This window comes from Astyanax mexicanus, chromosome 1, assembly GCF_023375975.1.
Source record: "Astyanax mexicanus isolate ESR-SI-001 chromosome 1, AstMex3_surface, whole genome shotgun sequence".
Taxonomy (NCBI): domain Eukaryota; kingdom Metazoa; phylum Chordata; class Actinopteri; order Characiformes; family Acestrorhamphidae; genus Astyanax; species Astyanax mexicanus.
Genome location: NC_064408.1, coordinates 25,393,458 through 25,417,967, shown reverse-complemented (window position 1 = coordinate 25,417,967; position 24,510 = coordinate 25,393,458). Strand labels below are relative to the sequence as shown.

Below are 24,510 nucleotides of genomic sequence, written 5' to 3'. Positions count from 1 at the left end.
CATACGAGTCTAACCAATATTGCGATTTGACTGAGAATTTTTATTGATTCAGTGCCACATATATTGAGAATATACCAATTTGCCAGCATTAAGGATAAGACCATAAATTATAGTTAAAACATGTAATATCCAATAAGGCATTTCTATTGCTAACTGAGAGCTAAGTTTTAAATCACTTATATTTTTTATTTTTATCATAACACATATTTTTTGAATACAAAGATCATGAACTACAGTACAATACATGTACAGTACAAGTAACTAAGACATGAACCCAAACCTACAGTATATATAACATATAAAAATAAATAATAAATAACAGACACTAAATCCACACTAACATCCTTTCACCCTGTTCTTCAGTTTTTAAACCCTCACTGTCACTGCTAGACTAAGAATAGTGCAGCAACAGATGAGCTTCCGTCTCTGACTTCATATCTACACGGGGGAGCAGCTAGGTAGGTGTTTCTAACACAGTGTTTAAAAACTCCAGCAGCACTGCTGTACACTTGACAAAGAAATGAATAAAATACCTTAGGTTTTAGGTACTCTGTGACTTTATCAATTGCATCATAATTCGTATTGCACTTCCACAGCTGTTGATCCTCGTGGAACAAACAATCCACTGTCAATGTATTCTCTCTGTTCACGCTTTTGCTGCTGTCAGGTACGATGTCTTCTGGGTTTAGTGTGTGGATGAGCACCACTAGAACAACAGGCTTGTTGCCTAAAAAAAGAACATATTTAAGAATTAGTGCATTTACCAAGCATACATTGGTGTATTATTTACATATATCTTCATATATCTCCAACCTGATTCATTGTCCAGTTTATTCAGTGCAGCTTCGATGTCAGTTCCAGCTCGGGAAACAACAGGACAGAAACACAGGATGACATCACACTCCGCCACTGTAGACACCTTCTGCATTCTTGGTCCGCGTTTATGGAGCTTTCTGACAAAGTCCTCCTCAGCATTTTTTGTGTTTCCAGTCAAAATGATGAAATACTTCAGTGGGTCTGTAAAGAAATATAAAGTAGACCATTCAAACCACAAAAGGAACTTTTTTTCTCTAAACTTTGAAATCAGTGTATATTAGCTTGTGGCAATTGAGCTACTCAAAAAATTGGGTAAATGTGGAATGTTTTAATGAAATGAAAATAAAAACATTAAAAACTTTTTTAATTTTGCAATTTTCAAAAATGAATTGAAATGTATCAAGACCCCACAATATAATATCAACCTGAATCATGAAGTGTAGTGAATCGCTACATGCCTATAGATGATAGAAATACATTGTCCAGTTAAATATAGAACATGTAGATTCCTGTTGCTTAATATAATTATTTTTTTTGTGTGAATCTGACATGGGTAACGTACTATTAGTTCTGTACAGAACTTATAAACAGTTCTAGTAACTGTGATCATTGGGCAGAGGAAGATCATATATCACATAATAATAATAATAATAATAATAATAATAATAATAATAATAATAATAATAATAATAATAATAATAATAAACAAGTTTTGCTCTGTTTTGAAAAAATATGAAAAACTATAAAAATACAAACATCTGTCTTATGTGTGTGTGTGTGTGTGTATGTGGGCAGAGGGAGAAAATATATATCTTATATAATAATGAGATAAGAATATAAAACAACAGACAATAACAGGCAAGTAGAATATAAAGTAGAATAACAGGCAAACGAAAAGAGGGGAGAGCTGGAAACACAACAGCAAAAACAAACAAACCCTTTTTTATGTTTTACTTTGTTTTGAAAAAAAATATATGAAAAAATATATAATTACTTGTGTGTGTGTTGTGTATGCATGCATACAGGGATATTTGTGTAGAAAGTGAAAGAAGAAAGGGGGCTGGAGAATACAGGGGGAGCAAATGCCCCTCCGCTAGTGAGTTCAAGATTGATACTAGGGTGCCTCTTATTGTAATAAATTATAATTATGTGCCCACTAGATCATTAATTATTTGATTATGTAGCTTAATAAGTGCCAATCTATAGTTCTTCTTTTGCTCAGTGCCATTTGCTTCCTTTTATGATGCCCTCTATAACAAAGTGTCCCAAAGGGAGCTGTGGGGATGCAGTTCTGAGTAGGGTTCTTCTAAATGTGAGAAAATATGATGAATTTACCAATGGAATAAATGTGTTGTGGTGCCATATAGGTCCCAGTCGTAATAATATAATCATTACTGGATGGTTCACAACAAAGTATATTATTGTTAGTGATAGCACAAAGTTAAAAAAGCTCATTTCTGTTCTTAAACTGTGCATATATTCCATCCATTTATGTTTTCTGTTATAGTCACCCCCCCCCCCCCCGCCCCCATATTGTGAACTAGGTTTATTTGTTTTTTGTTTATTTTTCCACACCTGCCCTTCAACCAGCAATAATCACGCCTCAGATAAACCTCTGATAATTAGTCTGTCTGAGTCGGCCACTGACTTTATGAGAATGTTAGTGTTAACTCGTTCCCATCCAGTATTTTAGTTTACTCACCACTTCGAGCCATAGCCTTGACTGAGCTCTTCTTTCCCTCTTGTACACGTCTGTTTGGCACACTCAGCACTCTGTATTAGAAATAAACAATAGGATAACACCTCTCAGTTTCTCCTGAAATATAGCTTAAAAAGGACCATACATGTCTTACAAGTGATTTTACTGTTCCTATACTGACGTACTGTTACTGTTTCTGTGACTGAGATCACCATTACAATTTTGGAGCTTTGCAAACATTGCCAAACACAGGATTAGTTAGGAGGAGCACTGGGTGATGTATGGGTTTAGGGGTGGGGCAGAAGGGAGAATGGACTGAGCAATGTGCCTCTGATAGCGCTGAGACACAGATGGTTGGTTGTCACCTGTGGCGGTATAAAAATATACCCCTCCCTCTTTATATCAGAGTACAAAGGGGGTATGTGTTGTATATTATTACGGACGCATGTGCGCATATTATTAGTTAGTTCTATAGAGGAGATAGTTGGATGTGTAGAATTTTGTCAATGCTGTTTTTTTTAGGCCTACCAAAAGATGTATGGTGTAATTTTTGAGAAGATAAAATGGTGTTTACCAGATACTATGTGGTGAGCACCAAATACTTTGTAGTCCAGTGAACAGTGTTTTTCCTGCTGAAATGTGGTGCTCATCACATGGTATTTTTTTTTTTACCCAAAACGAAACACAGTGTTGCTTCAGGGTGTCCCTCCTCTACTCCCCATTATCTTTTTTATCTAGGTTAAAACTAATTATAGGCTTACACGTCACATTTATTTTGGTGATATGTCTATTTGATATGTATTTTTACTGATTATCTCCCACCCATATCCCACTGTAAAAGGTATCAGTAAAAAAGCAACATACTATGCCTCAAAATCCTCAAAAGAAATTTCTTGATGAATGGACCAATAATATTCTTTAAAATAAACGAAATAAACTCTTTTTATATTGATTTCCATTGAGAGTTAAATAGGTTTAATCTCTCTCCTGTAAATTACATTTTTAAGGTTTTTGTACTGGACAGTGACGAAATCTTGACTAAACCGACACACTGAAACATACCAAAAATCAACTTAAACACTCTACAAGTCATTAAATTAAAGACAGCTGACACTGTGGGCGATTATCTGTTTTTTGTTTGTTGTAAAGGAAAATGTAGTGCTTATAAATAGAAAAACAAGAACTGCAAGTAAATCTTTAGAGCGCAAACTGCAGCGTCACGCGCGAGCACGCGAACAGGAGGCGGAATTCAGCACAACACCTGAGGCATTTTACATCACAACAGGAGGAAATGTCTGGGGATAAAAAACAGACGTGTTTTTCTTAACACTGTCCTTTTTTGTACGTTCAATACAAAATCTAGAATTTCAGACAGTCATTCTGATATGTGAACAGGGTTTAAGCAGGGGGAGAGATTAATATTCTGTTAGATAAACACAGTAATTAATAATTAAAACTATACAGTGACATGTATAATACACTGGGCGTGAATACGGTATGTGTATGTCTGTGATTTTACAGAAAATATTAATATAAAAATGTTATATTTTATTCCTTTTTACCTGAGAAATGTAATTTAATCAGACAACATACAAAATCAGAGTGAATTTAAAGATATGTTCTTTGTCATGTAAATAAAGAAACAGGAAAGAACAAGAAACATTTATGCTGGATACCCGGTTGTTAAAACAGTCGCTAAACAGGTTTACCAGACAAGTAAAAAGGAAGCACACATGAATGAATATGAATTATTTTCATACATAGCAAGATCATAACATTGGAATTAATGTCATATAATATAAATATGTGTTTGTTTACTGACCTGCTCTTTCCGTGTCCAGGTTATATAAATTCTCAAAATGATACAGATAATTGCTTTCACTTTTATTTTCTCATAATAAACTGCGGCTCTTCCGAGACCACGTGACACTGAGGCACCAATGAACACATGGAACGTCCTGTCTGCGCTCACAGCTATTTATAGGTATATGTTTGCGTAAAATGAACGTTGTTATTTTATTCTATAAACTACGGACAACACTTCTTCCAAATCCCAAATAAAAAGATTGTAATTTGGAACATTTATTTGAAAAGAAAATGCTTAGCTTTCAGACCTCAAATAACGCAGATAAAACAAGTTCAGAAATCAATATTTGGTGGAATATCCGTGGTTTCACAGTTTTTCTGCATCTTGACATGTTCTCCTCCACCAGTCTTACACACTGTTTTTGGATAACTTTATGGTGCCACTCCTGGTGCAAAAATTCAAGCAGTTCAGTTTGATTTGATGGCTTATATTCCAGAGGAATTCCAGAGGTTTTCAATTTGGTAAAATCAAAGAAACTCATCATTTTTAAAGGGGAGGCTTTTTTATTTTACTACTTACGAAGCCAGTTCTGCTCTTATTTATCAGACAGAAGAGTCTTTTAGACCATTAAATCCCATTAAGTTAAAAGAATATTAAATAATAGGCCTTTTTAGCTTTATGGTGCATTATGTATCTAGTCTAACCCTCTATGGCATGGTGTTGCCCTCAGGCAACAAACTGCTTTCTTTTGGTGATTAGACAGTCTTTCTTTAATTTAATTATGTTATTCATAAATACTAAATCTAAGTGGAGGGGGGTTGTTTTTAGCAACCAAACCACATAGGATGCAATACCAGAAATAATAAAATTAATATAATGTTATAACATGTCTATATTTGGATACGTTTAAGCTAAAATAATAAAATATGTATATGTGTAACATTGTGCAGTGAAATATATAAAGGTTTTAAATTACATTTTTTTGTTTTTATTTACTTATTTAAACAGTGTTTTTCATTTGTTGCGCCAAGACAACATTATGCAGTTAGGCCTCTTGTTAAGCAGTGCTTGTTTTTTCTCCACTTAAAATAAAATTCATGCCACATAGGGTTAACTTGACTATATCTGTTCATACAGTAATTATGATCTCACTATTACTGTATGTAGACATTGTGAACCTATATCTATTTTTAAAATGTTATATTTTGCTTTTAGGTGAGTTAGACAGCTACTGTTCAACTCCATTTCAGACATTGTAACATACATTTTCAAAACAATACTGACACAATTACTGTCACGTTATACAGTATTAATTTGAACTTAAATTACACATATTACATTAAAATGTGAAACTGTAATTCTGAGCTTTTTATGTAAAGTATTACAAGTACAAAAACCATCATATCTTTAGGATTTGTCTAGAGAGGAGCATCAGCTCACCAACCAGTTAGCTCACAGTAATGCTAGAGTCTTTACTGACCGAAAATAGTTTGTTTTGGAAAAGTGAAAATATTAAGGTATGATACTTTATTATACATTCTAAATTTAAAGGAATATACCAGATACATAGTTTTAAGTATTTTTAAGTTTTTAACCGTTTAGCTCCATTCACTGATGACTCACTGGACATAAGAAGAGGCAGGCTCTCTTTAATCCGACTCTTACTGTATTTACATGGCATAGCTTGTTTTTCTCTCTGAGCCCACAAGGAGGAGCCAACTACTTAAAAACCCAACTCAGCTCTTTCATCTCTTCTGTCTTTTGGGCCATTAAATTAAATAAGTTAATAAAATAAAAATAGAAAATAATAGAGCTTCCAACTGTGTGCTGCATTATGTATCTAATAAGTAAAATGCGATGTTTGGTTTTAAACACTTAAACACTTAGTTAAAATAGTTCCATTGCTGCTCTGTTTGTAGCTGAGCTGTTTGGCTTGTAAGCGCTGCATTGTTGCTGTTTACCTGTATGTGGCATACTAATACATGGAGAGTTTGGTATACTGGTATACTGTGGTATAAGAAATAACTATATAGAAAATAGGATATGGTGATGATCATGATTTTTCCAGTAGACCAGAGTAACCTGGACGTCTTTTTCGGAGCAACACTCCTCTTAAACATAAACATTCTGGCCATCATTCACAAATATTTTTTACAGATAAACTCCCACAAAAGGACTGGCACATAAATCGTAGACGTTGACACATTTTTAACATTTTTAATACTTACATCCTTTTAATACTAGATTGTATAGTTACATCATACACATAAATTATTTCTGAAATTGAATATAGTAAGTGAATACACAAGTGAATAATAGAAGAACAGAAGGATGAAGTAATATTTAGTGAAAAGAAGAATTACGAAGAATCAAGAAGCCCTATCTGATGATGGATAATCAAGATTAAACTTCAAAATCCTGAGAAGAACTCTTGCCCTGTAGAAGGAGAGCATTCACTACACTTACAAAATTAAAACATTAGTTACTGCAGAATGGAACTCAGTGAAGTTTACAACAAATTTCCAATACTAATGATGATTTGCATGTTTCAAGCACACTCACTTTAAAATACAATGAACATTATACACACTCAGCATTAATAGCAAACTTAACACACAGGGACACTTTAATGTAAAAGTAGCCTGTGCCCATTCTCATATTATTAGTCAATCTCATGCTAATATATTAAATAAAAACAGCTACAGGCATAAAATATCAAACATGCGACATGATTAGCCAAATCCAGAGAATACTGTAGAAAATGTGAACAAAACAGAAAAAATACTGCAATAATGTATGTGTGTGTGTGGTTGGGGGGGTTGGGGGGTGTCCATAGACCTAGACAGTTACTTCTCATGAAAAAAGTTTCACCAATTAGAAATCAAAACATGACGGGTTGATTTTATTGTGAGTTCATTATTATCATCACACAAAAAAAAATTAATAAATCTAATAATATTTTTTGACCATTTCTATTGATCCATTTATCATAAAATTTTGATTAAATTACTTAACAAACATGAATGGAGTGCTGTAAAAAGGTGTATTTCTACATGTTACACTGGATTGTGTATATTGTATAAGTTATATGAGATAAAATGCAATATATATATATATATACCACACAAACCCTCACATTTTCTTCCAATTAAATCAGTAAACCTGCAGAATGAAAAATGTAAAAAGGAAGATAAACATTTTCTGGATCTCATTATTTACAATTTCTATATGTAATGTGTATATTTCAACAGTCATATTTACTAGATAACCACATACAACTTTATGATGAGCACTTAATCACAGTACATCAGACAAAAGGCATATTGGCTTATAACACAAACATAATTATATTATTATAAGTGTTAGTGGCTAAATTTGTGGCTCCTCTTCAGAGGTTCTTCATAGTTCAGCACTTGGTACGTGAAACGACATGTGCTTCTGCTTGTTCACATTTGTCCACATGCACCTCCTTCTTCCCCTTTAACAAAGAGAACAAAGGAGATGTGACAATGGAACTGTACAGCACAGTCCATTCATTCATTAGAAATCAAGTAATATCTATTGTATCTCTTCACTGTCATTATAAGTATAGGAATAGGAGTATAGGAAATTGAAAACATTTTTATAAATTATGGTCTCACTAAATTACTGTATGTAGACATTGTGAACCTATATCTATTTTTAAATGTTATATTTTGCTTATAGGTGAGTCAGACAGCCACTGTTCAATTCCATTTCAGACATTGTAACATACATTTTCAAAACAATATGGCAGCTACGACACAAATACTGCCACGTTATACAGTATTTAATTTGAACTTAAATTACACATATTACATTAAAATGTGAAACTGTAATTCTGAGCTTTTTATGTAAAGTATTACAAGTACAAAAACCATCATATCTTTAGGATTTGTCTAGAGAGGAGCATCAGCTCACCAACCAGTCAGCTCACAGTAATGCTAGAGTCTTTACTGATACTGATACTAATAGTTTGTTTTGGGAAAGTGAAAATATTAAGGTATGAAAACATCAATCAAAGAGAAAGAAATGTGCTGCAATTTAAAAAAGAACAAACATCTTTGTTTTCAGACAGTATGAAATTCTACTGAAAGCTTCAGAATTCTTTGAGCATTTGAGCAGATCAGTGTCTTTCAGGAACAGACAGTGCACTATGATTGTATTCTTTCTGGTTGTAGATCTGCCATCCACCGCCTGGTATTATTTTTGTTGAGGTCAATCATCTTATAAAGCACCACCAAAACAAAGCTATGTACTCATCAATGCTGATACAGACCTAAAATAAGCCCAACAAAACCTGGAACATACATCCCTATACAACACACATCTACTTCAGTAATTATACCCCAGTGAAAACCTAAATATCGTACATGCTATCTAAAATATTTTATCATGGTACCCACATGGTAAGGCACCTGATTTCTATAATAAACAATTTAAAACTATTGCAATTGTTTTTATATAAATATTTAGATGTTTTTTTTCTGAGAGGTTCAAAACATGTTCACTTTCATAGTACACTAAGCTGTGTGTATTCTAGTTTTTAAGTGTAATAATCAGGTTGGTAAAATAAATTATCTTGTACTCACTATAGGAGTCATTCTTAAACCTCTTCAGTTGTGTGTCATCCTATAACAAACAGTGAGAATGTATGAATTGAGGACAAATAAGACATTCAAATGGTTTTAATGAACTTATTTAGAATTTTCAAAACAGAAACAAGCATTAATGATAACAGTAGTGTTTGTACTGAAACTTACCTCAGGGTGTTTTGCAGAACTTGATACCTTGTTTGACTGAACAAAAAAAATTATGATTATTCACAACCTTTGACATTCCCAAATTCCCACAGTTATAGTCACCTACAGTCACATCAGACATTTTCTACAGAGTAATCAGCTCCTTTAGCTGTCTTTGAATTAGCCTGTGTAGAATCCAAGAGGAGGAGAATAAGCAATTAAATTTTTCTAAATCAGGCAAAATATATAAATTAGCAGTGGGTGGTATAGGCAAAACAATATTGACATAAATGTTCCATATTCAATAAGAAAACATACTAAACATACTATGGCTTAACAAGTTAACCAAAGTAACAGTGGTAAATGAGTATGGGGATGAATGGACATAAATGGTTTACTGGTAGGATTTTGGAGATAAGTAGGCAGGGATGGTTTTTTGGTAGTGTTATGGGAGTAAGTAGACAGAGGTGGTTAATTGGTAGTGACATGTGTCCCCATCTTTCCACCCCTTCCAATGAACCAGCCTGGTCTCCCCATTCCCATTCCCTGAATTAGTGGTAGTGATGTGAAGTTGACTAGATAGGACTGCATAACTGGTTCAATGGTATGTGGATGGAGAGACAGGGCTGGTTCACTGGTTTATTGGTTCTTTGGTAGATGTATGGGGATGGATAGACAGGGCTAGTTCATTGGTTTATTGGTTCTTTGGTAGATGTATGGGGATGGATAGACAGGGCTGGTTCATTGGTTTATTGGTTCTTTGGTAGGTGTATAGGGATGGAGAGACAGGGCTGGTTCATTGGTTTGTTTGCTTCTTTGGTAGATGTATGGGGATGGATAGATAAGGCTGGTTTACTGGTTTATTGGTTCTTTGGTAGATGTATGTGGATGGATAGACAGGGCTGGTTCATTGGTTTATTGTTTTTTTGGTAGATGTATAGGGATGGAAAGACAGGGCTAGTTCATTGGTTTACTGGTTCTTTGGTAGATGTGTGGGGATGGAGAGACAGGGCTGGTTCATTGGTTTATTGGTTCTTTGGTAGATGTATATGGATGGAGAGACAGGGCTGGTTCATTGGTTTGTTTGCTTCTTTGGTAGATGTATGTGGATGGATAGACAGGGCTGGTTCATTGGTTTATTGTTTTTTGGTAGATGTATGGGGATGGAGAGACAGGGCTAGTTCATTGGTTTACTGGTTCTTTGGTAGATGTATGGGGATGGATAGACAGGGCTGGTTCATTGGTCTATTGTTTTTTTGGTAGATGTATGGGGATGGATAGACAGGGCTAGTTCATTGTTTTTTTGGTTCTTCGTTAGATGTATGGGAATGGATAGACAGGGCGGGTTCATTGATTCTTTGGTAGATGTATGGGGATAGGGAGACAGGGCAGATTTATTGGTTGGGGTTATGAGCATGAGCAGACAGGACTGGTTCATTGGTTGGGGTATCAGGATGTACAGACAGGGACAGTTCATTAGTAGATGTATGGTGATGGGGAGACAGGACTTGTTTATCGGTTAGGGTATAGGGATGAGCAGACAGGGCTGGTTCATTGGTAGGGATGTGGGGATAAGTTGAAAGGGTGGGTTAATTGGTTTATTGGTTCAATGTTTGGATGTATATGATGAGTAGGCAGGACTGGTTCATTGGTAGGGATGTGGGGATAAGTTGAAAGGGTGGGTTAATTGGTTTATTGGTTCAATGTTTGGATGTATATGATGAGTAGGCAGGACTGGTTCATTGGTAGGGGTGTGGGGATGAGTAGACCAGTTTATTGGTAGGGGTAGAGAAATGGGGAGACATAATAAAAAGTCATGTTCTACTATTAATTATGTACTTATAAGCACATTACCCCTGGTGGTGAAGGTTATTTATTGTGCAGTTGGCTGGCTAAGTTTAACTCCTTCTAAAGGCACTGCTTCCAGTTCAGTGTGTTTATTTACTGTAATTCTGAGCTATGGGGAAAGAGAAGTAATTAAAATGTGTGAGAAACATGAGAATGGGAGATTAGAGCCAGCTATGTGAGACTCACTGCCCATATGGGAGAGATGGAAGCCTTATAATGCAAACTACAATACAAAAGCTACACACATATTTAAAAAATGTCCAAAAAAGCCAAAAAGATCAGAAAAAAGTAATCAAGATACCTGAGACTCAATCCACGCTAAAACTCTGCGGTAAGCTTCCTCATTTTTACTGCAACTCAGTATTCCTCTGTCCTCAAAGAATAGACAGTCCACTGCAAGTGTGCTTGTCCTGGCTACAGATTTGCTGCTGTCAGGAACGATGCTCTCTGCATCAAACATGTGATGGAGCACCACCAAAACCACAGGGTGAGAACCTGAAAAGCATGTTGCAAAGCCATTTTTGTGAAAATGTGATTTTTAAATATATTTTTTTTATTTACCATATCATTATTTTGTATATATAACTTCACAGAAATGTTTTGTAGCACTAGTGATTTAATTCTCTTCAGAATACTATATTATATTACTATCAGTATGTGTTACCTTGTGTTACATTATTAAGTTTTTGTAGTGCTGCTTCAATGTCAGTTCCAGCTCGAGAAACAACGGGACAGAAACACAGAATGACGTCACACTCCTCCACTGTAAACACCTCCCGCAGGCCTGCTCTTCGATTGCAAAGGGTTTTCACAAATTCCTTGTGAGAGTCCAGTGTTTTCCCAGTAACAAAACTGAAAACTTTGATTTTGTTTTTTATCTGAAGCAGACCTAAAAGAAGAAAATAGCCATTAGGCATTCAGTGAAATAAAACAATACATAAAAGCAGCCACCTATGTCCAACTATTCAGAAAAACAGATGCAAACTTAAGGAAATGCTTGAAAGAAAAAATCCATTTAGAGTGGTTTAGTACATAGTCTATGATGAGGAAAAATAGAGATTAGGTGGTGCTGATGTGACACAGGAGTCTACTATATATACAGCCATGTATATGGTTATTTTATATGTATATGGTTATATCTAAAACTACCAGTAAACAACAAGTAATGATAATGGTAAAAGTTGTTTTTTACTGATTATTCTGCTTCACAATACAGTGTTTGTAACTGTCAGCCACACATTTTTCAGTAAACAATGAACAAAACTTAAATGAGTAATGATTAATTATATTAATTTTTTACCAGAAACAAACTGTTTATTTATTTAACTGATTGAACATCACTCACTCGGAAGTTTTACAGCTTCTGATGAAGTAAACTTCAGGAGAAAAAAAGGAGACATTACCTCACAACAATAAATTACAGATTATTATAGAAGCATCAGGACAGAAACATTGACAAGTGTCATTTATGATATTAATTCAAAAACACACTGAAGCATAACCACAGCACAGTGCTTGCATAGTGTATGCATATTGATTTCTGTGCTAGATAAGATTAGAAAGCTTTACAAAAACTTACAAAATTTGGTCTTGCGAACGTCACCTGTAAAATCAAAACAGAGATACTGAGATATAAAGTCACAGCAGTGTCTTTAAAAGTAACTTTATAAAGAGATTCAAATGACCAGTTACCTCATTCCATTTCTCCTTTATTTCTTTAAATACCTTTGTACCAAGTGAAAAATAAATTTTAGTAGGAATAATTAGTCATAATGTTGTCTACAGCAGAGACCATATTTGTAATGAATTTACCTCCGCACATTTGTTCGGCAATGTTTTAGTGAAAGATTCTTCACTTGTCTTTGTACTGGCCTGTTTAAGGGAGGACAAAAGATCATGTTAATCCCATTGTGTACCAAATCCCACACAAAGTACCAATAAGACAAGTGCAGCGGCCCAAAAATACAGTTTTTAAACACTGAACCATTTAGCAATTGTACAATAAATACAAATGTCAACCAAAATATTTTGACAGTTAGGTCATGCCTTTAGCATATGTTGATACCATATGTTGATACACATTAGGTAAATTTGACATGCACAATCACCCCAAAGGTGTAAGTAAATCTGATCCCAAATAATTATCTGAATAAACTTGAAGTTTATAAACAAAAGAATAACTTTTAAATCAAACATATTTTACTGATGAAGCATAGATACCTTAGTGTCCATCAACTTGAAAACTGTCCTAAAAGCTTCTTCATTCTGTCTGCAGTGCAGTATTCCACGATCTTCATAGAACAGACAGTCCACTGTGAGTGTGTTCTCTCTGGATACAGATCTGCTGCTGTCTGGAACTGTGAACTCCGGGTCAAATGTGTGATGGAGAACCACCAGAACTACATCCTTTGTAACTGACAAAGAATAAGGAAATTAGTTTAGTAAATCATAAAACAACTTCATATCCAACAAAAATAATAAATAATCAGGTACTAAACGTAGACCACCACGTGTTTAAAAAAAACTGTAAAATATATATACAGTTGTGGTCAAAAGTTTACATACACTTGTAAAAAAACATAATGTTATGGCTGTCTTGAGTTTTCAATAAGTTCTACAACTCTTATTTTTCTGTGATAGAGTGATCGGAACACATACATGTTTGTCACAAAAAACAGTCATAAAATTTGGTTCTTTCATAAATTTATTATGGGTCTGCTGAAAATGTCACCAAATCTGCTGGGTCAAAAATATACATACAGCAACAAAATTTGTCAATTTTGGTGATGTAGCGAGTTGTGTCAATCAAATTAGCTTCATGTCATGGCCTCTTCACTTCTTGTAAGTGATTCTGATTGACTACAGCTGTTGACTTCTCATGAGCCCATTTAAATAGGGCTCATTTGACCCAGTGATTAGACTCAGCTACAAAAGCTACAATGGGAAAGTCAAAGGAACTCAGTGTGGATCTGAAAAAGCGAATTATTGACTTGAACAAGTCAGGGAAGTCACTTGGAGCCATTTCAAAGCAGCTACAGGTCCCAAGAGCAACTGTGCAGACAATTATACGCAAGTATAAAGTGCATGGAACAGTTGTGTCACTGCCACGATCAGGAAGAAAACGCAAGCTATCACATGCTGCCGAGAGGAGATTGGTCAGGATGGTCAAGAGTCAACCAAGAATCACCAAGAAGCAGGTCTGCAAGGATTTGGAAGCTGATGGAACACAGGTGTCAGTCTCCACAGTCAAGCGTGTTTTACATCGCCATGGACTGAGAGGCTGCCGTGCAAGAAAGAAGCCCTTGCTCCAGAAAAGGCACCTTAAGACTCGGCTGAAGTTTGCTGCTGATCACATGGACAAAGATAAAACCTTCTGGAGGAAAGTTCTCTGGTCAGACGAAACAAAAATTGAGCTGTTTGGCCACAACACCCAGCAATATGTTTGGAGGAGAAAAGGTGAGGCCTTTAATCCCAGGAACACCATGCTTACTGTCAAGCATGGTGGTGGTAGTATTATGCTCTGGGGATGTTTTGCTGCCAGTGGAACTGGTTCTTTGCAGAAAGTAAATGGGATAATGAAGAAGGAGGATTACCTCCAAATTCTGCAGGAAAACTTAAAACCATCAGCCCGAAGGTTGGGTCTTGGGCGCAGTTGGGTGTTCCAACAAGACAATGACCCAAAACACACATCAAAAGTGGTAAAGGAATGGCTAAACCAGGCTAGAATTAAGGTTTTAGAATGGCCTTCCCAAAGTCCTGACTTAAACCCCATTGAGAACATGTGGACAGTGCTAAAGAAACGGGTTCATGCAAGAAAACCATCACATTTAGCTGAACTGCACCAATTCTGTCAAGAAGAGTGGTCAAACATTCGACCTGAAGCTTGCCAGGAGCTTGTGGATGGCTACCAAAAGCGCCTAGTTGCCGTGAAAATGGCCAAGGGACATGTAACCAAATACTAATGTTGCTGTATGTATATTTTTGACCCAGCAGATTTGGTGACATTTTCAGCAGACCCATAATAAATTTATGAAAGAACCAAATTTTATGACTGTTTTTTGTGACAAACATGTATGTGTTCCGATCACTCTATCACAGAAAAATAAGAGTTGTAGAACTTATTGAAAACTCAAGACAGCCATAACATTATGTTTTTTTACAAGTGTATGTAAACTTTTGACCACAACTGTATAGTCCTAAAAATAACATTTCTGTTTTATAGTGGCGATCTGTATTATTTTGTTTTTTACCTGAAAGCAGAGGCATTTCTGAATGGAGAAAGGACAGAATATTCCATCCCTGCTAAGCCTAAAATAATCATTCTAAAAAACTGGGCTTTTCGGTCGCATTATTCTGGCCACATCACGCGTCTTTACATACTTACCATCCCCCAAATCCCAAAACGTACGGACATCCACTTTAAAGAAAATAAAGTTATTGGAGTAATCAGTATCAGAATGTTCATTACCTGGAATATCGTCAAGTTTCTGCAGTGCTGCTTCAATGTCAGTTCCAGCTTGAGAAACAACAGGACAGAAACACAGAATGATGTTGCACTCCTCCACTGTAGACACTTCCTGTATTCCTGCTCTTCGACTGCAGAGGGTTCCTACAAACTGCTTATGAGAGCCCAGTGTGTTCCCAGTAACACGACAGAAAACTTTCATTTTTACACTTATGTTTTTCATCTGAGGACGATCTGAAAAAAATAACATTAATTTATTGCAAGACAACATTTTGCCTGTTAAATATTAAATATACATTTTTCTCAATCAGTAGGATCAAATATTAAGATGTAAACAAATGTAATTTAGTGTGGTTTAGTGTAAAATATTTAATTGTAGACAAACTCGCGTAAGAGCCAAAACCACCAAAAATCATACGTTTTACATAATAATGGTGAAAAAGTAATGTAATAATCTGCCTGTAATGAATGTCAGTGCACAATACAAATAAAAGCTACAACTCCAAACCAGAAATAAAAAAGGGGGTTTTATACATTTACTTTCATATTTAATACACATCCATCATGTCACTGTATAAAATTAAGCAAATCATGGTTATAGCCTAAGAACCTTTATCAATTACTATAACTTACATTGAGTTGATATTTCTTTACTGACCTATAAAAAAGAACCAGAAATCTTATCAATATCATTTACTCATTTTTCAGACAATTATAACTTTACTTTTTAAAAAGTGTTGTGTTATGTAAAGCTTACTGCTGTGTTGTCTGGTGTCATTGATCCCTGTAAAAAGAAACAGCATTGTTAGTTCCATCAATTCAGCTTTTCTTTATACGTGACCCGACAGATTTACGGATCATACCTCACCTTAGGTATTAGCTGTTGTGCAATTTTACGCAATGAGGACTCATTTTGAGGGCACTGCAGTAATTCTTCATTCTCATGGAAGAGAAAGTGCACTTTAACCATATTTCCTCTGGTTACAGTTCCACTGATATCTGTAATGTGCGCTGGGTCATACGTCTGATGGAGCACCACCAGAACTACAGGCTTAGAGTCTGTAGAAAAAGACATGTCAGATGATAGCACTGTTACATCAGTAACAATAATGTTGAATCATCATTTAGCATTAATATAAGGTCATGAAGGGCCATATCTTACAACCTGCATAAGGCACGTCGCAATGCTCATTGCTATCTTACACTGCACCAAGTCTATTTTCATGCCTTACACCTGCATTGTTTAAATAGCAAAGACACTTATGGATATATGTACAGGGCCATCTCAAAAAAATTGAATATCTTTTAAAAGTAACTGTATTTCAGTGATTCAGTTCAAAATGTGAAACTCATATATTATATAGATGTATTACACACAGAGTGATCTATTTTAAGCATTTATTTTTTTAATTGTTGATGATTTTGGCTTACAGCTAATGAAAACACTAAAATCAGTGTCTTAGAAAATTTTATTATATAAGACCAATTGGTACTTTTGGCAGTGTGGGCAGTTTGCTAAGTCCTGCTGGAAAATGAAATCTGCATCTCCATAAAACTGTCAGCAGAGGAAAGCATTAAGTGCTGTAAGATTTTGTGGGAAAACACCCCAATGGCAAAACTCAGGATCAACTCAGCTAGTTTGCATTGCTTTGCTTGTATGTACAGATCCGTAATTAAGTTTTAATCCACAGGGTGTAATAAAGTCACAGATCACAAAGGGGGTTAAGCACACTTCCAAAGAATTACTGAAGTGGGTTATTATTTCCTGTAGCTGTCTACAATCTCAAATGCAGGAATGGATGTATAGTTAAAAATGAAATAAAGTTGTGCAGGTACATGAAATAACTTGGCTTCATACTGTCTGCAGTAAAATAAAACTCAAAGTAAATTTAAGAAACACTGCATTTCTAGATTTGCATTTTTTTGGGGGCTGTAGATTTCAAATATGAGTAGTGTATAACTTGCACAGAAGAAATTGGTAACAATAGTGTGTGTAGTTTCATGTCTTACCTGGTAGGCTAGCGAGTAAATTCATTGTTATTTCAATGTCATTTCCACCTTGTGGTATAATATGGCAGAAAGCCAGAATTACATCACACTCCTCTGCTATTAACACCTCCTGAAGTTCAGGTCTTTGTTTTTGAAGGGACTGCATTATGTTCTCATGACACTTGAGTGTTTTTCCAGGTCTGATAATGAGGTATTTGTGCAGAGGTTGTTTAACCATCTTTACAGTTGTGCAGGGATCTGCATCTGTAGTTAAATTAAAAGTATAGCATGAACCAGGGCTGCTCCTAGTGGTCTGTGTTGCATCTATCCAATACAAGTCTTCATTAAAAATATCAAACACGTTTATTTTTGTTACAGAACAGTAACCACATTGACTTACTTTTAATTGCAGGTTTCTTTTTTTTCATCTGTAACATAAATATGATATTTTGAACAAACAATTGATCAACGAGCTTAAATATGAAAACTCTTGATTATTTTGGAACAAATGTAGACTGGTATATATTTTGTTTTTAAACACAATTACCTTAATACACTGCCTGGCAATATAAAAAGTCTCCACCTGGATTTTTTTTTAAATAAGTAAATGATGTGGAGTTGCTGCAGTTGGTCAGGTCTAGGTTCAGCAACAGTATGTGCTGAAAGAATGAGGTCAGCTGACTACCTGAATATACTGAATATAGACCAGCTTATTCCATCAATGGATTTTTTTCTTTCTAATATTCCAAGATGATGATGTCAGGATTCATGGGGCTGGAGCCTGAGATCATTATTTTCACACATAGATTGTCCAGCTTAACTTCCTTAAGAATCTTTGGGATGTGCTGGAGAAGGCTTAAATTAATGCAACACTGGATTGAAATAAACCTTGTGACATTGCAAAAGCTTATCGAAACAACCAGAAGCTTATTGCTGCAACCAAAGTTAAAGGCGGTCCAACAAAATATTAGAATGTGTGACCTTCTTTTTAGTAGCAACTTTTTTTTTTTTGCCAGGCAGTGTACTTTAATACAAGTGTATGTTATGATTAGTTTATTGTTTTGGGTTTCTGTAAAGACACAATACACAATATTGTTACTAAAACCAATTCCGCTTTCTTTATATGTGAACTGGTGTAACCATGAATCACACCTCACCCCAGAAATTAGCCAATGTTCAACTTTGTTCATTGAGGACTCGTTCTTAGTGCACGGCAGTAATTCTTCATTCTCATGGAACAGAAAGTCCACTTCCAACATAACCTCTCTGGTAAATAATCCACTTCTATCTGGAACCACGTGCTCTGGGTCAGATGTCTGGTGAAGCACCACCAGAGCTACAGGCTTAGAGTCTATAGAAAAAGACATTTCAGAACAAGTTCAGAGGAGTACACTGTTTAATAAATAAATGTAATGCTGAATGAATATTTAGCATTAGTACAAGGTCCTTATAAGTGTATTCTGTCGCAAACATTTTATTACAACTATTTTATATTAAAGGAGACATCTTTGATCATGTTTGGTTTTGTGCTGTAGATTTCACATATGAGCTGTATGTCATTTACATACAAGAAATAGGTAACAATGATGCGTAAATGCATGTTTTACCTGGTAGTCTAGCAAGTAAATTCATTGTTTTGTGAATGTCAGATCCACCTTGTGTGTCAATACGACAGAATACCAGAATGACATCACACTCCTCTGCTGTAAACACCTCCTGAAGTTCAGGTCTTTGTTTTTGAAGGGACTCCATTATGCTCTCATAACACCTTAATGTTTTTCCAGGTCTGATAATGAGGTATTTCTGCAGAGGTTGTTTAAACAACTTTACAGTTGTACAGGGATCCGGATCTGCAGTAAAATGAAGTGAAAAGAAACTGAGCAATAAATGAAACCGGGGCTGCTACTAGGGGTCATGGAGTTACATCTATCTAATACAGGGGTGTCCAAACTACGGCCCGCGGGCCATTTGCGGCCCGTTTCCTTTTTTGGAGCGGCCCGCGAGGTATTTTATAAATAAAATGAAAGTTGGCCCACTGTTAAGCAGGTTTTTATAATATGAGATTCAAAGTTTGAACGCTAGATGTCAGAAACGAGCCAAAGAGTCGGAGAGAGTGCGCATTTCTAGCGCAGAAAAACGGGGCAAAAGAGTCTAAAAGCGGAGAGGGTGCGCATTTCTAGCGCAGAAAAATGGGGCAAAGAGTCTAAAAGCGGAGAGAGTGCGCATTTCTAGCGCAGAAAAACGGGGCAAAAGAGTCTAAAAGCAGAGAGGGTGCGCATTTCTAGCGCAGAAAACGGGGCAAAAGAGTCTAAAAGCGGAGAGGGTGCGTATTTCTAGCGCAGTAAACGGGGCAAAAGAGTCTAAAAGCGGAGAGGGTGCGCATTTCTAGCGCAGAAAACGGGGCAAAAGAGGCTAAAAGCGGAGAGGGTGCGTATTTCTAGCGCAGAAAACGGGGCAAAAGAGTCTAAAAGTGGAGTCTAAAAGTGTTTTTTATCTGAAGCAGACCTAAAAAAAGAAAATAGCTATTAGGCATTCAGTGAAATAAAACAATACATAAAAGCAGCCACCTATGTCCAACTATTCAGAAAAACAGATGCAAACTTAAGGAAATGCTTGAAAGAAAAATTCCATTTAGAGTGGTTTAGTAAATAGTCTATGATGAGGAAAAATTGAAATTAAGGGGTTGCTGATGTGACACAGGAGTCTACTATATATATACAGCCATGTATATGGTTATTTTATATGTATATGGTTATATCTAAAACTACCAGTAAACAACAAGTAATGATAATGGTAAAAGTTGTTTTTTACTGATTATTCTGCTTCACAATACAGTGTTTGTAACTGTCAGCCACACATTTTTCAGTAAACAATGAACAAAACTTAAATGAGTAATGATTAATTATATTAATTTTTTTACCAGAAACAAACTGTTTATTTATTTAACTTATTGAACATCACTCACTCGGAAGTTTTACAGCTTCTGATGAAGTAAACTTCAGGAGAAAAAAAGGAGACATTACCTCACAACAATAAATTACAGATCATTATAGAAGCATCAGGACAGAAACATTGACAAGTGTCATTTATGATATTAATTCAAAAACACACTGAAGCATAAACACAGCATAGACCATGCATAGTGTAAGCATAGTGATTTCTGTGCTAGATAAGATTAGAAAGCTTTACAAAAACCTGTAACCTGTAAAATCAAAACAGAAATACTGAGATATAAAGTTGCAGCAGTCTCTTAAAACTAACTTTTTAAAGAGATTCAAATGACCAGTTACCTTATTCAATTTGTCCATCATTTTCCCCAGTCCTTTAGATGCCTTTGTACCAAGTGAAAAATAAATTTTAGTAGGAATAATTAGTCATAATGTTGTCTACAGCAGAGACCATATTTGTAATGAATTTACCTCCGCACATTTGTTCGGCAATGTTTTAGTGAAAGATTCTTCACTTGTCTTTGTACTGGCCTGTTTAAGGGAGGACAAAAGATCATGTTAATCCCATTGTGTACCAAATCCCACACAAAGTACCAATAAGACAAGTGCAGCGGCCCAAAAATACAGTTTTTAAACACTGAACCATTTAGCAATTGTACAATAAATACAAATGTCAACCAAAATATTTTGACAGTTAGGTCATGCCTTTAGCATATGTTGATACCATATGTTGATACACATTAGGTAAATTTGACATGCACAATCACCCCAAAGGTGTAAGTAAATCTGATCCCAAATAATTATCTGAATAAACTTGTAGTTTATAAACGAAAGAATAACTTTTAAATCAAACAAATTTTACTGATGAAGCATAGATACCTTAGTGTCCATCAACTTGAAAACTGTCCTAAAAGCTTCTTCATTCTGTCTGCAGTGCAGTATTCCACGATCTTCATAGAACAGACAGTCCACTGTGAGTGTGTTCTCTCTGGATACAGATCTGCTGCTGTCTGGAACTGTGCACTCCGGGTCAAATGTGTGATGGAGAACCACCAGAACTACATCCTTTGTAACTGACAAAGAATAAGGAAATTAGTTTAGTAAATCATAAAACAACTTCATATCCAACAAAAATAATAAATAATCAGGTACTAAAAAATAATAAAATATATATAGTCCTAAAAATAACATTTCTGTTTTATAGTGGCGATCTGTATTATTTTGTTTTTTACCTGAAAGCAGAGGCATTTCTGAATGGAGAAAGGACAGAATATTCCATCCCTGCTAAGCCTAAAATAATCATTCTAAAAAACTGGGCTTTTCGGTCGCATTATTCTGGCCACATCACGCGTCTTTACATACTTACCATCCCCCAAATCCCAAAACGTACGGACATCCACTTTAAAGAAAATAAAGTTATTGGAGTAATCAGTATCAGAATGTTCATTACCTGGAATATCGTCAAGTTTCTGCAGTGCTGCTTCAATGTCAGTTCCAGCTCGAGAAACAACAGGACAGAAACACAGAATGACGTCACACTCCTCCACTGTAGACACTTCCTGTATTCCTGCTCTTCGACTGCAGAGGGTTCTTACAAACTGCTTATGAGAGCCCATTGTGTTTCCAGTAACATGACTGAAAATGTTCAGTGTTTTGGGTGGTGTTGGAGGGGGAGCTGGAGAAATAAATGTTAATTATTGGCAAACACATTAAAATAAACCAAAGACATCACTATTTGCTATCAGTCAAAACCTTAGACACATTTTCAATTCAGTTTTATTTAGAAATTATTTTAAAATGTTTTGCATTGTAGATTAATACTAAAGTCATCCAAACTACAAAGAATAACCATTTTAAATGACAAATAAGTCAACTGTCGAGCACAAGCACAAATAGTAAAATTTTTAAGCAATGTTTATGTAATTTGTTGTTGGTTCTTTGGATTCTAATATTGACAGAGGGCTATTCAAGTACTTTTTATCTTGTTTTAATACACCCAAAGTCCATCAGAGTTCTCCTTTAATGTCTTTGAGAGCATCAGTTGTGTTGTGAATTGGTAGAGTTAGTATACAGTGAATAGCCCTGTTTGAGTAATCTTGTAATCTATACTATTGTAAAAACTTTTCAACTAAGTAAAAAAAATCAAGAACTTTGCAAGTATCCTCAAATGCAGTTGCAAAAAAGAACATCAAAAATGTTATGATGAAATCGGCTCTCATCAGGATCAACCCAAGAAACCTAGTTATCTATGTGTATTACCCCAGTTATCTAAGTTGCACAGGATATGTTAATCAGCCTCAGAAACAGCAAGTTACCCACCTAAATGCTTCACAGAGTAATTTGGTTTGGTTTGGTTTATTACTTTTTACTACATGATTGCTTATGTGTTACTTCATAACCTGCATTGTTCATTTACAATGTAGGAAAAAATATATAAAATAAAAAACATTAAATGAGAATGTGTCCAAACCTTTGACTGGTATTGTAAACTAAAACTATTTACTTACGTTTCCTTGATTTTTCTCTTCTCACCTGTAAAAAAATATATATACATATTTATATAAAATATATATTATATTTTATATTATTTATTATAACATATATTTTGTATTATATCAAAATATAACTTCTTTTAAACTGAATGAACTGGTAAATCCCTGAATCACAATTCACCTCAGAAATGAGCCAATCTGCAACTTCGTTCAGTGAGGTCTTATTGTGCGAATACTGCTGTAATTCTTCATTCTCCTGGAGCAGGTAGACAACTTTAACCATATTTCTTCTAGATAAATCTACACTGAAATCTGAAGCAATGTTTTCTGCTGTCTGATGAAGCACCACCAGAGCTACAGGCTTGGATCCTGTAGAAGAAAAAATTAAGTTCAGAGGACTTAGTGTGAACTGCATCATTCAGTCAGTGAAGTAATGTCAAATAGCAGAAAATGTTTGAACAGGGAATTAAATATTACTCAAAAAAGAGATGATTTGAACATTATACAATTGAACAATAGTTCAGAGTGTAATAAACTTCTATTGCTTGTAATTCACTGTTTTAAAAAAAACATCCAAAGTATGTCTTTACAAATGACTACTCTTTTCATTATTTCTACCATTTAGAGGAGCAGAGGATATCAAAGATCACATCATGGACGTCTGCTTGCCATCACCAAATCACAGACAATTCTCTAGATTAATATTAGAGCATTGAGTGCAAGTCACACTGACAAGAGTGGACTTGTTGGTTTTGCTGCTTAACCAGCATGATCAAGTTAGGTGAAACTGGTCAGTTAGGGTGATCATGCCTGTAGACCAGCTAATCCATTAAACTCAAACTTTAAAAAATGACCTGTTGTTTTACATCTGCAAGTGTCTGGTTCATCCATTCAGAGTTCAAACCATAGCTTGCAATTTGAGGAATGTGGGTGTGTCCTCCACAAGAAATGGCAGAGTAAAGGCAGACAGTTCACATGCAACACATCAGTTACCTAAGCTGCTGGTGGAACTAAACAAATCCATACACTGACTGCAGTTCACACAGATATCAACATAGACGTCAACAAACAAACCTGTGACTTTATTTCTAACACATACATTACTGTATTGGCCAATATCTTGTCAATTATTTATGCATTTATTTCTGTTAAAACCACTGTTAATGTTGAGAACAAGTAATATATATATATATATATATATATATATATATATATATATATATATATATATATATATATATATACAGTACAGGCCAAAAGTTTGAACACACCTTCTCATTCAATGCGTTTTCTTTATTTTCATGACTATTTACATTGTAGATTCTCACTGAAGGCATCAAAACTATGAATGAACACATGTGGAGTTTTATGTACTTAACAAAAAATGACCTGCTCTCCACAGTCACTGGACCTGAACCCAATCCAGATGGTTTGGGGTGAGCTGGACCATAGAGTGAAGACAAAGGGGCCAAAAAGTGCTAAAAACCTCTGGGAACTCCTTCAAGACTGTTGGAAAACCATTTCAGGTGACCACATCTTGAAGCTCATTGAGAGAATGCCAAGAGTGTGCAAAGCAGTAATTAGAGCAAAGGGTGGCTATTTTGAAGAAGCTAAAATATAAAACATGTTTTCAGTTATTTCACATTTTTTTATTAAGTACAGAACTCCACATGTGTTCCTTTATAG

General features: G+C 35.2%; 1 protein-coding gene across 5 annotated transcripts in view; it reads right to left on the bottom strand.

Annotated features, from left to right (window-relative positions):
* Positions 1-7,502: 7,502 nt before the first annotated feature.
* LOC107196798 (uncharacterized) overlaps positions 7,503-24,510 on the bottom strand; it is a 31,534-nt gene continuing 14,526 nt past the window's right edge. Inside the window, exons 3-22 of one of the 5 annotated variants that reach the window (XM_049475283.1) lie at positions 23,006-23,193; positions 22,840-22,864; positions 18,992-19,234; positions 18,542-18,735; positions 17,785-17,812; positions 17,406-17,648; positions 16,264-16,454; positions 16,153-16,179; positions 16,029-16,053; positions 15,399-15,629; positions 13,151-13,344; positions 12,743-12,802; positions 12,623-12,655; positions 12,510-12,533; positions 12,276-12,306; positions 11,595-11,819; positions 11,232-11,425; positions 9,104-9,139; positions 8,933-8,972; positions 7,503-7,800 (exon numbers count right to left, since the gene is read on the bottom strand). In XM_049475283.1, the coding sequence (XP_049331240.1) occupies positions 7,769-7,800; positions 8,933-8,972; positions 9,104-9,139; positions 11,232-11,425; positions 11,595-11,819; positions 12,276-12,306; positions 12,510-12,533; positions 12,623-12,655; positions 12,743-12,802; positions 13,151-13,344; positions 15,399-15,629; positions 16,029-16,053; positions 16,153-16,179; positions 16,264-16,454; positions 17,406-17,648; positions 17,785-17,812; positions 18,542-18,735; positions 18,992-19,234; positions 22,840-22,864; positions 23,006-23,193 (2,264 nt within the window). In that variant the 3' untranslated portion in view covers positions 7,503-7,768. The remainder of the gene's footprint in view (positions 7,801-8,932; positions 8,973-9,103; positions 9,140-11,231; positions 11,426-11,594; positions 11,820-12,275; positions 12,307-12,509; positions 12,534-12,622; positions 12,656-12,742; positions 12,803-13,150; positions 13,345-15,398; positions 15,630-16,028; positions 16,054-16,152; positions 16,180-16,263; positions 16,455-17,405; positions 17,649-17,784; positions 17,813-18,541; positions 18,736-18,991; positions 19,235-22,839; positions 22,865-23,005; positions 23,194-24,510) is intronic. The other 4 variants (XM_049475284.1, XM_049475289.1, XM_049475285.1 and 1 more) reach the window with 4 other exon arrangements.